The sequence below is a fragment of the Pan troglodytes genome, chromosome 14 (genome assembly GCF_028858775.2).
Source record: "Pan troglodytes isolate AG18354 chromosome 14, NHGRI_mPanTro3-v2.0_pri, whole genome shotgun sequence".
Lineage (NCBI taxonomy): Eukaryota > Metazoa > Chordata > Mammalia > Primates > Hominidae > Pan > Pan troglodytes.
Genome location: NC_072412.2, coordinates 41,990,780 through 42,004,926, shown reverse-complemented (window position 1 = coordinate 42,004,926; position 14,147 = coordinate 41,990,780). Strand labels below are relative to the sequence as shown.

Here is a 14,147-nt window from a genome sequence, read left to right as displayed (position 1 = left end):
ATGGGCTCTAAGCTGCACAAGAATTAAAATAGATGGGAGCTGATGGTTAGAAAGAGGTGGGGAATCAGTGGTTTGGAAATCCCAGAGAGACTGGAATGTTGTTATATTGATAGTACTTGAAAGAAGGACATGGAATGACAGAAAGCTGTATTCAGGAATGGAATTTGTCAGATAGTTTGGAGAGAGGACATTTATTCATGACAACAATGTCCAGGGTATGGCCCTGGCAGTGTGGCTGAGGTAGAGTGAAGAAGAGCTACTGGAGACCAAGAAATCAAGAAACACAGCCTGTGGTGGGGGGCAGCACATAGGATATCCATGTTGACAGTAGTCAAGATAGGGAGGAAGGCTGAAGGTTTTTTATTAAATAATAAATGCATACTATATTTAAAAGGCAGTGACACTTCTTCCATTCTTGTTTCTTCTTTCTCTCATTATATGGAATGGCAGGTAGAAAGATCTCTCAAAGTTTGCTCCAGAGCCCATGGGAGTGAATGTTCTGGTAGATTTGGGGCTTTCCTGATGGGGGCCAGGCCATGAGGGGGCAATGCTGGCATGGGGCCCAGTCACCTCTGTACCACTCATTAGTAGTCTGGTTGGTGGCAACCAGGTACAGAGCAAAGCACAGGTAGCTACCCAGGAGGAAGCTCAGGACCATTACAACGTCCCCCCCAACCACAACCCCAGCATGAAGACAATTGTTAGAAAGGTCAGGAACAGGTACTAAATAAGAAATATCAAGTCCATAAACTGGAAGTGTCCAAGGTCATCAGTGTAAGTCTAGTACAAATCCAACAATACCACCAAATCGACCAGAAATGCAGTGCTCACAATGGCCATGGCAGCAGCCGAAGCCGTCAACATCAAGAGGTAGATGAGAAAGTATTAATAACTGGTGTTCCAAGCCCAGATGCAGTTGTTCACCCAAACCTAACGATGGTCAAAACGGTGCACACACTGCAGTCAGTGCTTTGATCGAGTTGGTGTTCGTAAATCATAAGTAGAACACCTCACCTCTTTAGAAACATCACTGAATTCATAAACTTGAAGAAATAATTCATTTGCTTTTCTTATAATGCCAGAATCAGTTACACAAGTTAGGGTGGAAATAAACGGGTTTACAATCAGAAGCAGATAGAGCAGAAGAAGATAATACAGGAGAACTAGCTTTTGACGGTAGCCAAGTATTTCCCAGGTATATTCAGTATTTACCATCCCTTGCAAGACCAGGTGAAGGATAATGAAGGTATGGTTTCATGTATGGAAGAGGTAATGAAGCAATCTTTACATGGCTTTCTGAAGACATTCTGGAATTATACAGGAAAATATCTGTGCTCCTGCCCTGACCAGGCATTTCAAATCATGAGTTTTCTAGCAAAAACAGGTCATAACATAACCAACTAGCACCAAAGCCAGTAGAGCAGGAAGAGAACCAGGAAGTCCATGCAGGGGGGTATTCCTCTTGTTTGGACAATTTTCAGCCAGCAGCTCTGGTGTTCCTCCTCCCAACATTCACAGAGAATTCAAAGAGCAGCTCCTCTTGGGCAGCAGTGTGTGCCTGACATGACGGGTAGCACTCAAAGCTGCAGGACATGGTTCCTTCAGGAGGCTGGCACCAGCCTTGACCAACTGCCAATTACATGATGCCCACACCTCCTGGGTGCACCAAAGGCTGAAATCTTAAACAAATGAGAGATGGTTGACCAGAAGGTTGAAGGATGACAATGGCAAAGAGGATGGTGTATTCTGTGTTGTGGGTACTACAGGAGCAAACATGTTTTGCAAATGATGGGGGAAGTAATGGTCTGGAAGTAGATTGGGAGCAAACAGGATGTCTGCTTCATTTTCAGGCACCAAGGAATATGTATATGGGAAGTAAAATAGTTCCATTTCGGGGGGTTGTGGGAAGTACTGTTCTCAAGAGGTGGTCAGGTTTCAGACAATGTGGGAAAATGAGGCAGACTCTTTTTTTTTTTTTTTTTTACTTTTTATGTTGAAATAATTTCCAACTTAGAAGATACAAAAATAATAGAAAAATAGTTTCCATTAAAACCTTCATGTAGCTAACATTAATATCTTATACAATCATAGTACAATGATCAAAATCAGAAAATTAACATTGGTACAATACTATTAATATAAACTACAGACCTTATTCACATTCCATCAGTTTCCCTCCAGTGCTCCTTTTCTATTTCAGGATCCAATTCAGGATCACATAAAACATCCAGTCATTATGATTCCTTAATTTCCTCCAATATGTGACAGTACCTCATTTTTTCCATTCTCTTTCATGACCTTAACACATTCAGTGGGTAATGGATAATTACTTCGTAGACTTCCCCCAATTTGGGTTTGTTTGATGTTTTCTCATGAATAGCTTGAAGTTATAATTTCCAACAAGAAAATTACAGAAGTGATGCCATGTCCTTCTCAGTGCATCGCATCAGAGGGTACATGATGGTCAGTATCCTTATCACTGGTGATATTTACTTGGATCATTTGGTAAGGTGATTTCCACTGTTAAGTTATTGTTTTTCTCTTTATAATTGATGAATGTTTTGGGGGAGATATTTTAAGACTATACTAATATCCTGTTATCTGCAAACTTTTGCCCAGTGATTTTAGCCTATGTAAATTAATCTTGCCAACATTTTTTTTTTTTTAACCTGGATGTTTGCCTAATAGTGATTTTGTATTTGAGGGAGACTTTCTGATATGAGGTTAAGAATCCTGAGTTGTTAACTCTTGGTTAAAGATCGAGAGATTTTTGCCCCCTTGGAAAGGTTTGGAAGGCTAGAGGGAGGTGTGGGGGCTTAAGTGGTAGATATATGGGGCAGTGTGGGATTGAGAGACTGAGTCATATTGAGTGATAGGTGAGACTGGGACACTCGGTGGTGACCGAGATAAATAGGAATGTGTAAGACAGGATAGGATTAGTACTTACAGGAGGTTATCCATGGTTCTGAATTGCCACTTTCATAAAGTTAACTTTTGGTGAAAATATAAATTTGTGTAGATCAGCTTGGCACTATTAAGCATGGTTTAATCGTGAATAGACTGAGCACAGTGGCTTGTGCCTGTAATCCCAATACTTTGGGAGGCTGAGGTGGGAGGATCACTTGAGGCCAGAAGTTTGAGATCAGCCTGGGCAACACAGCAAGACCCCACCTCTAAAAAAAATTAGCTGGGCATTGTGGTGTGCTCCTGTAGTCCCAACTACTTGGGAGGTTGATGTAGGAGGATCACTTGAACCCAGGAGGTCAAGGCTGCTGTCCAGCCTGGGCAACAATGTGAGACCCTGTCTCAAGAAACAAAAACAAAAAATTGCATATCTATTTATGGGAACCTATATTAGAATAAAATTCTACTTCTAGGTGTATATCTTAGAAAAATATTTATGTATTTGCACAAGATGTATATACCAGGATGCTCACTGGAAAAAACTATAAATATCCATCCATAAGAATGTTAAATGTATTATATCCATATCATAAAATGCTATTCAGCTGCCAAAAGGAATAAGATATATATTTATAAATATGGAAAAATCTCAAAGATGTGGTTAGATGACAAAAATCTATTTTCAGAACAAAATATAGTATCCCACTTAAAGAAAAAAGTCTGTTAGTTTAGGGTAGGAAAAGCTGTAGTTAAAAAACATAAACACCAAAATTTCAGTGACTTTAAGAACAAGAAGTTTATATCTTTCTTGTGGAATGATCCAGGGCTGATGTTTGAGTCAGGTTAGCTTTCGCCCCCTGGCATTAAAAGCTGCAGGCAAAAGGTAGCTCTACTCTCCTTTGCAAATGCCTTGCAGGCTCACTTAAGATACCATCATCAGATAGAAGGAGGAAAGAGTATTAAGAATGCTGTGAGAGGTTATTGATATGGATCACTTCAGCCTGGCCCATACATTTACTCAATTTCATTGGCCAGAATGCAGATATATGCTCCTATGTCACATCTAATTGCGTGGGAGCTGGGAAACATAGTCTAGCTATATATGCAGGAAGCAGAGAAACACATTTTAGAGAACAGCTGGCCTTCTCTGCCTTATCCTAATTATCCTCCCCCAAAGTAAACCACTATTCATTTGTATGTAATTTTAAATAGATATTTATCAATTAATAGAAAATCAGGATACATACCTGACAATTCATGATGTTGTCCTTTGGGGAAAGGAGTCAGGTTGAGAGAGGTGTTAAATAGGACCTTCACTTTTTTTCTTTATATTTTTATCTAATTTCTATTCTATTTTCTGACTTGTATTTATGTATTGCTTTTGCAATTAAAAATTAAATCATTAAAGACCAGATAAATGAGGGGAAAGAATTCCGTAAAGTGTATGCAATAGTTTGATTACTTTGATTAAGCACAAAGTTCTCCCAGCATTACTACTCACTTTCATGTTTTGTTTTGTAAATCTTGTTCTTGTGATTTCTTAAATGGGTTTTGTGTATCCCAATAGATTATCTCTCACTCTCTTACTTACATAGGCTCTGTGAGTGCTTATAGGTGTGTGAATGTCATTTGCTCACACCCAGTTATGTGAAACTGACTTAAGCAAAATAATACTTCTTTAGATTGTCCTATAACCCATATTGCTAAACACATGGCAGAGACTCAGGAAATATTTGTTGCCTGCATGAATGCATGCGTGCATGTACGAATGATTACTTACCTAAACCTCATGGTGGCAAAGTTCAGGTTTCTGAAGCTATTGCAAAATACATGTAGAATGCATTATTAGATTGTACTTATACAGACAGTTCCTAAGACACGCTGAGGTTTTATTTCCAAATGTGTTGTATAACATGAATTATTCATAAGTCAGAGTCATGTAGACTTAAGATAATTATGCATATTGAATATCCATCTGTACTACTGTAGTAGTTCTTAACATCACCAGGGGTGCTTTTAAGAAACGCAGATTCCCAGATCCCACTCCAGACATGCTCAATTAGAGTCAGAGGCCTGAGTCCAGTAATTTCTAGGAAGCACCACAGATGATTCTCATATAGCCAGCCCCACACTGGTCTTCCCACTGGCATTCTGGAAACTATTGTTCTATGAAATCTGGAATGGTATCTGCCAAGTCTTTCCCTAGTAAACACCACCATAGTCTGTGTGGGTTTTTTTTTCCCCTTTCTATTTGAGAAACATTTCAAACACACAGAAAATATGTATCAACCACTAAGCTCATATTGTTAAGGTATTACTTATATTTGGTTAATTAAAACAAATAAATATTACAGAGACAGCTAGCTATCCCTCCACCCTCATCCCTTCCTTCTCTGTCTTTCTCTAGCAGTAACCACTGTCCTGGTATGTAACATTTGTCAATGTGCTTTAACCAAAAACTACCAGGAACATACCTGTAGTTGAACAAGTTGGGTTTATTACTCATTGCCGCAAAGGAAAATGCATACCATAGGGAATGGTGAGTTATCTCAGGGAGAAAGTGTTAGAAAGACCCTACTACAGGATTTGTGCTTTGGTTGGGTAATTTTGGGGAGGGTCTACGGAGGCAGGGAGTTGCTCTGGATTGGGTGCCATCAGAATGTGGGGACAATTTTATGATTGGGTATCTCAATAAATCTTATCTATAGGAAGGACCTAGAGTGACTACAAAGCTGTAATTAGTGAAGAAGTAGTGGTCATTCACTTAGAGGAGATGATGTTTGGTACTTTGTAGATTGCATGATGACCTTGTGTGAAGTGGATATTCTGTGTGACTATTTACATCCAACAGTGGAACAAGGCTTAACTTCAGTGTCAGATCAGATCAGTTTATAATAACACTGAGATTTAGACGTGAGCATCAGATCAGTTCCTGGATGCCAGGAGCTGCTCTTCTCACTTGGCAAGTGTTTCTAATTTTACTGCATATAAGTGAATTCACAAAAAGCATAGACTGCTTTTTAAAATATCATTGTATCATAATTTGAAAGGCAGCCTCCTCCACTCAGGTATTTAGGAACCAAAACTGATAGAGACTCCACCACCTTCAATGCACAACTTTCAGCATTTCCTTGAGGGCTGTCTCTGTTCCAGCCAGGAGAACAATGTATGGAGGCATATGCATGGGAATTTTCTAATAAGTTAGTACTGGAGGTGGCATTCAACACTTCTCACATTCCATTGGTCAAGACTCAATCATACAGCCAACCTTAGCTGCAAGGGAGGCTAGGAAATGTAGCCAAGTTGTGTGGCCAGAAGAGGAGAATGTAAATTTTCATGACCATTTAGCAGTCTGCTACAACTGTATTCTGTTGAGGCGAGATTTTCCTGAAGGGACCTTTCAGGATATGCCATAGAAATCAACGTAAGAATGAGCAGGAAGGACCCTTACAGATCCTAAGTTGGACATAAGTAAATTTTATTTTGCTCTATGGAGAATAGAGGAAGAAATCTTTTATGCTTGGATCAGAGTGACAAAGTGGAAGAGGACCACCCCTCTCCAACAGGCAGTAGAGTCACGGTAGTGATAATACCAAGAACCCCCAAGGGCAAGGTGAAAACAGTGCTAGAGTCCAGGGTTCTTAGTCCAGTTGGACTTCCCACGAGGATGTTTTCCTTCGTTTGCCCCTCAAACAGGTTCTACATCTTATTTTTGTTAAATATAACCAGAGTTACCTACAGGGATCCCACTTCAGTTCAGCCAATATATGGAAATTTTATATACCAGGGACTAATGCTAATAGTAGAAAAATATGAGTTAGTGTCATAACATGGGACTTCCTTTGTATAGCTGATCACTTGGCAGTAATCCGCATCCTCTGCAGGCCCCTATCTGTATTCCTCTGGCAGTCCTGTGACCCTGTCACTCTGCTTTATATCCTGCGGCATGAGCGGGGCAGTGATAATTGGCACAAGGACCACAGATAGAGGCTGGCTATGCAGGCAGCTTTGTGCTTGGCGTTGGCAGGTAAGAAGCGGCAGTCAGTAAACTGAGGGGCTGCCTGTCGACTTGGTCTGAAGTTTCTTCCTTGCTTGTCACAGTGTTTCTTTTTCACTGCTTTCTCCTATGGCCTGCACTTGGCTTAGGATATTCAGAGATCTCATCCAAACTTCTGGCATCACTCTTCTTTTTATACTTTTGACTGATGACTTCATAAAGCCCCAGACAATGGGGCAGCTTCCACACTCTGCGACTTCATTAGTCTCCTTGTCTATTCTGGGCAAGATAAGTAATCTAAGACAAATGGAAAGGCTGCTCGTCTCAACTGCTGAATGTTTCTCAGGGTTCCGTATGTTGCTTCACTTTTATTTCTTCCTTCCCCGGATCAAGCTTCTGACCTTTTTCAAATGCCATGTTCTACCTAAGTAATTATTTGAAGTGATGCTGGCACCTGTTTAGTTTCTAATTCCTTGTTTTCCTCCTACACTGGATGCCATTTGTTCTTACCAGATACTTTGTGTTTCCTTTGATGCCCATGTCCTAAGTACTTGATGAATCAGATCTTAGCATTGGGCTTAAAATATTAGGGGGAAGCAGAGGGCTAGCAGGAGGAGGGAGGGAGATGGAAACAGGCTGCGCAAGTCTGGTGCAATGTAAATCAGTGCTCAATGAGGTATGTGGCTGTGAATGTGCAACGAAGAGATAAAAATCCCACAAATTACATGAGAAAAGGACAAAGGCGTAGAAATTAATCAAGGGTAGGCAGAATGGGCCAGGCGCTGAGGTAAGGACTAGGAAACAATTCCAGTGTTCTATGCTTGGCATAAGTGAGAGGGGAAATTGGGGTGGTGGTTTGGATTTTTAAGGTAAAAACAGAGAACTTCTTATTTAAACTGAGGACATTTCTAGGTCAATTTTTCAGAGCTAAAAAGAGATATTAGAAATGCAGTCTAGAATCAGCAGCACTTTTTAACCTCTATAGATAAACCCTATGGAGGGTTTATCCTCTCTCTGAAACAAAATGCAAAGGACTGTGTGTGTGTGTGTGTGTGTGTGTGTGTGTGTGTTTGTTAACAGAGGGTTCACTTTTGCTTTCAGAGTCCAAAAGGGCTCCGTGATCCATAAATGGAAAAGAGCTACTGGATTAGAGGGTCTGTGTGTCCTAACAGCGGTCAAAGCCATGAGGCAGATGAGAGGGTAAAGGGCTTAATGTAAAACTGGTGTGAAGCAGGATGTTGTAGGGCGTGAATGTTCCACAGCTCCACCCTGAAGTCTGAGTGTTAAGCATTAAATGTTCAGATAGGAAATTAGGGCTGCATGCTGTGGAATGTGCTCTGAGAGAGGACTTGTATTTATGTCAGTAATATAAAGTGGAAAAAATGAGGTCATAAGTTCACATTTCATAAACCTAGTTTTATAATTTTGTAATATTGTTCTTGAAGAATGCAATCTTGCAATAGCATTTTGTTTTGATTTCTGCTACACCTTGTTCTCAACGTAACTTTCTGTTCTGCTGAGGATAATTTTAATCATCACCCAAATAAGTCTAGGTTAGTATCCAAAGGAAAAATAAAGAATTATATTCATATTTTTGTGAAGCCACTAACACCTGTTTGTGTTCCTGGTAGCAAAACCGCTGAGTTCTTGAGCAAACTGAACACAGAATCGCCAGACAGAAGTGCCTGTCAAAGTGCTGTTTGTGGCCCACAATCCTCAACATGGGTAAGTGAATTGCTATGCAGGGTGCTGCCTGGCACATTTTATAGAGGTATTTAGTGACTGAAGATTAGGGATATAGAGTGACTTGTACATCATAGAATGCTGGAACTAAAGACAGATGACCTGATCCGAAACTTTGACCTCAACTGTTGCCTGAGCTATAAAATAATGCTTGTATTATTTTATGGGCACCTGGACTAAAACAGCCTCAGAGAAGTCTTTCCTCTCACCCAGTCATTCATTCACCCACCCATCCATCCTTCCATCCTTCCATCCTTCCTACCTTCCTTCCTTCCATCCATGCATCTATCCATCCATGCATGCATCCATCCTTCCTTCCTTCCTTCCATTCTTTAAATTCATAGGTCTATATAAGGCCTACTGAGTGCCTACAGTTTCTGCCCAATGAACCTTAGTAAAGGAGAACACCAGTGGTTTTAAAGCAAACTGCTGAGCACAGAGCATATCACAATAAGAAAGCACTACTGCCTTATCAGGAAGAAGCATCTAAGTCAGACCATGTGCGTTAGATGCTTCTTGGGAAATGACACCAGAGCAGAAGCTTAAACTATGAACCAGTAAAGTGATGAGTCTTTCCAGGTATCATAATTAATAAAGACACATAGAGCAAGAATTAAGGTATAAATGCAAGAAATAAGCATGGCTTGTGTTGCAGAAGAAGAGTTATGTAGCTGCAGTGCAGAAAAGTGAGCTAGAAGGATATAGAAATGAGCAGGAACCGTGAGGACCCTTTCCCAATGATGTTACCTCTGGAAATTCAGGTGGGACAGTTCATTGTGTGAGTTGTCTTGATTACTGCAGGATGCTTAGTATCCCTAGGCCCTGGGCATGAAGGGCCAGTAGCACCACCCAGACACTGAGACATCTAGAAATGCCCCCACACAGTGCTTACCAATGAGACATGTAGAAATGCCCCGCATACTGCGTGCTCATGGTGCTCCTGGTAGAAAACCACCGCAGAAATTTGCATGCCACCTTGGAAAACCTAAACCCCATTCTGTGAGCACTGAAGGTATTGGAAATGTTTAAACAGGGAAAACTCAAGGTTAGGTTTGTGTTTTCATTCTGGATCACATTGGTAACATTGCGAAGGAGGGCTCTAAAGGAATAGAGAAGCAGAGAGGACCCCCCAAGGCTTCTATATCAGTCTGGGTAAAGAATGATGAAGACTTCAGCTAGGACAGCAGGGGAGAGGATGGAGAAGAGAGTGCAGGTCAGCAAACTGCTTAGAAGGTGAAAGCGGCAGGGCTTGTTTATTGACTTGCTAATTGGGGACAAGAAAGTAAGTGTAATTAAGGATGACTCTGGATAAGGGTTGTAGCTGAAAGAAAAGATGAATTTAAGTTTCTTAAAGTCTCAGGTTTCTCAGAGTTTGGGTAGCTAAATGAGTTGTTAAAGAACCCTCATCTTCATCTCCCCTTACCCCTTTCTCAATAGAGACCATGTTTTTAAATGTCAGGAAGATATTATGACACTCCTTAGGAAGAGGTCATTATACTCCTACTTAGAAATCTTTAGTTGTTTCCTAATTTTTTTTTTTTTTTTTTTTTTTTGCTTCTAATGTGATGTTCTAAAGTCTAAATTCATCAGTGTGGGCCCTACAACTTATATTAAAAGAAATTCGTCATCTCTCTTCCCTCACTGCTGGGCTCTGGGGTAAAGAGTTGAGAAGCTGTAGGCAGTGGAGTTAAATCATGTGTAGATGACAGCCCTAGACACCTGTCTGGATATCCTTGTGGCTGTCAGGAAGGGAGAGGGAGAACAGGAGTTGGATAGCTTTACCAACTGGAGTTTCGCCTACCGGGCTGGTCTTCCTTTCCATTTGAGGGCTCCCTGTATCCTGCGATGTGGAACACCTGGCAGAACTGCGTGTGCTGCTCTATTGATTTTGGCTCATTTCTTCAATTTAACAAGATCGTCCTGAATTTTAATATTGTCATCCAAAGCATTAGCAATGTTTCCCAGAGCTGCATTTTCTGTGGATTGATTAGTGCATTTGTCATAGGATCCTCAGAGCTATTAATAGAAAATATGGAGCAGGATTGGACCCAGGATGGTTCCTTATAAACTCCACGCAATAGCTGCTCCGATTTTGACCCCAAACTATTAATACGGTTTCAGTGTTCAATATATTTAATTGACTTTTTACCCATATTATACTCTTCTCATTCTGTCTCATCCATATGCATAGAATTCTTCTGAGAATGCTTTGCAGAATCATTTCTAATGTTGTAGGAAAATCAAATATGTACATTGCACTTCTGTGAAGAACATTTCTTTGTAAAAAGAGGACACCTGCAGTTTACTTTAGCTATGGTCAACGTATAGAATGTGAACACTATGTGATTGCCATCTATATGGGGTGTGATGAGCTAGAAGAATTTATATATAATTTTTAATACTTTAATTTTACTACCTAATGTAACTTTCATGAGAAGATTTTTCCTCTTGTACTTTTCTCCTTTAAAAGTGGATCTGCCATTGGCAGATGGGAATTTAATAAATACTAGAAAATTATGTCAATGTAAAAGATTACAAGAAAAATCCTTTAGTGGTTACAAGAAAATTCCTTTTGGCTTAGGACTTCAGACAAGAGATATTTACAGGGTTCACTTTTACATGTGGATTAATATAGTTCTCTGTATTGTGTGCGTAGGCAGAAGTACCAGCATCATCAGACCTTCCTCAGCGACCATCGCTGCATATTTCTAGTCAAATATGAAATGGTTTCTAGTCTCTGGTTTGCTGCCCCCATTTTTTATTTATTTATTTATTTTTAGACAGGGTCTCACTCTGTCACCCAGGCTGGAGTGCAGTAGCATGATCTTGGCTCACTGCAACCTCCACCTCCCAGGTTCAAGCCATCCTGCCACCTCAGCCTCCTGAGTGGCCGGGACCACAGGCACGCACCCCCATGCCCAGCTAACTTTTGTAGTTTTTGTAGAGACAGGGTTTTGCCACATTGCGCAGGGTGATCTCAAACTCCTGGGCTGAAATGATCCACCCACCTTGGCCTCCCAAAGTGCTGGGATTACAGGTGTGAGCCACCGCACCCGGCCTTATGCCCCTACTTCCTCAACGAAGAATAACGATGTGAAAAAATGTTATCCTGGTGTTTCACTTCCCCAAATCATTCAGTGGTCCCCCATATCTTCAAGGATAAAATCAAAATGTCTTAGCTTAGGCACAAAGTCCTTTCCTCTCTCTGTTCCTCCCTCTCTCCTTTAATTCTAGATTCTGTCTCTTTCTTTAGAATGGCCCCTTTCTAGTCCTCTAGGGTCTGGAGGACTGGCCTCAAGTCTAAATCTTTGCTTCTGCAAAGGGGTGAGGGGAAGCAAAGCTTTTGCAAGCAAGGTAAGGGGAAGCAAAGCTTTTGAAATCAGGAGCAAAGATTTAGATGCAGACCAATCTCAGGCCCCACCGCAGACCTCCTGAATCAGAGCTTGCAATTAATACAATCCATGGAAGATGTGTGTGCACGTTAATGGCTGAGGGGCCAAGCTCTATAGCTCATGCCTCTCCAGCTATCCTCTCTCACACTACTGTGAGCATTCAGTGCAGGTTGATTATTGTAATTTTTATCTACGTGTCACATGCTCATTCATTAAGAAGTCAAATAAAATACTTAATATGTGTCCCTTTGTGCCGCCTGAATCCCACTTCCACCCCAACATTTGAACACTTCCCTTTGCTGCTGTAACAAATTACCACAAATGTAGTGACCTAATAGAACAAAAATTTATTCTCTTAACACTTCTGGAGGTCAGCAATAAAAATGGGTTTTAAAATGCTAAAATGAGGGGTATCAACAGGAATGGTTCCTTTTGAAGGTTCCAGGGGGCATCTGTCCCCTGTCCCCTCAAACCCTTGGCACACGGCTGCATTGCTCCAATTTAGCTTCCATCTCACCCAACCTTCTGCACCCTCCCTGACCTTCTTGCCTTCCTCTTATAATGACCCTTTTGATTACAATGGGCCCACCTGGACTATCCAGGCTAATCTCTCCACTTCAAGATCCTTAATTTCTGCAAAGTCCCTTTTGTCACATAAAGAAACATTCACAGATTCCAGGGATTGGGACATCTTTTGGGGGCCATTATGCAACCCACCACCTGTTTCTTTTCTTAGTTAGCTCTGAATATCTGTTAATATGTGTTGGTATCTCTTGACTAATCAATTTTAGACCTTATTAACTCATTTCTTCCTCTCATTCTTATAATTATTCAGTAATTTGAGCTTTCCCTATTATGACTATATACACATTTTCTCACTGCCAAGCCGGTTGGTATACTCTGGTTATATCTTCTGTACAACTCTTTAAACATTTTATTTTAGCATTTTCTTAGTTTCCTTTGAACATTTGACTGTCTTCTGACAGCTTTTGTGACTGTTCTACAAAATGCCTCTTGACGCAAATTTCTAAACAATTTTCCAACTTATGCCTGTCAGATAACTTGTGGATTTTTTTTTCTCTCCCTCCTGGATCCCTCTTTCCTCCTGCTTTAACCTGTCCTGGGTGTTTGTAGGCCTGGCGCACAGCTGTTGTTCTGGGACTTTCCTTTAACACAGTAGTTCTCAGCCTCCTGTGCACACTGGATTCACCTAGGGAGCTTTAAAAATCACAGATACCTGGGTTGCACCTCCAGAGAGCCTGCTGTATTGTGACCTGGGCTTCAGGGTTTAAAAAAGCTCCCCGGGCCATTCTAATGTGCAGCCAAGGTTGAGAATCACTGTTTTAAAGTCATCTTGGGAATTGCTTTTATTGCCTTCCCATGTTGGGTTCTCTGATTTCTGGGCCTCATTTCTTCTATTTTCTTGCTTTATTTCTTTGTTTTGGTGGAGCATATTACTTAGTAGCTTCCCAAGAGAAGACACATGGAAGGTAAACATGTTCAGGTCCTTCCATGTCTGAAACTATCTTTATCCAGCTCTCATACTTTGCTTGCATTTTTGTTGATGACTATTCCAAACTGGAAATAATTTTCCTCCAGAATTTTGAGGCATTGCTCTTCTAACTTTGAATACTGGTTCCTGAGAAATCCAAGGCCATTTGAATTTCAGGCTTTATATGAAGGATTTTCTCTGTTTCCCCTGAAAATACTTTAATATCATCTTTTCTTTTTCTGGCATTCTGTAATGATGTGATTTAGTGTGAAAGTCTTTTTTTAATTCATTTTCAGTCTGGAAATTCATCTCCAGTTCTAGATGATTTTCTTGTGTTATCTCTGACTTATATCCTTTCATTTTCTCTTTATGGAATTTCTGTTATTCAAATTGTAGACCTCCCGGATTTATCTTCTAACTTTAGAGATTTTCTCCTGTAAGTTATCTTTGACTACCTTTTTTCCATATTTTGGCATATTTTCTTGACTCTATCTTCTAAATATTTTACTGATTTGGTTTTTTTGGGGGGAAGAAGGGGAGATTTTAAAAAAGTCTCCAAACTCCTCCTTTTTTCTTTGTTACTTTAAAAATATATATATCACTTCTTACTTCTCAGAAG

The 14,147-nt window shown here is 40.4% G+C and overlaps 1 protein-coding gene and 1 pseudogene across 4 annotated transcripts in view; one reads left to right on the top strand and one right to left on the bottom strand.

Moving 5' to 3' along the window:
• EPSTI1 (epithelial stromal interaction 1) overlaps positions 1-14,147 on the top strand; it is a 103,981-nt gene that overhangs the window by 55,398 nt on the left and 34,436 nt on the right. For all 4 annotated transcript variants that reach the window (XM_063792102.1, XM_016925260.4, XM_001152734.8 and 1 more), the window contains one exon: positions 8,533-8,626. In XM_063792102.1, coding sequence (XP_063648172.1) covers positions 8,533-8,626 — 94 coding nt within the window. The remainder of the gene's footprint in view (positions 1-8,532; positions 8,627-14,147) is intronic.
• On the bottom strand, positions 724-1,445 carry LOC129136819 (palmitoyltransferase ZDHHC4-like; annotated as a pseudogene).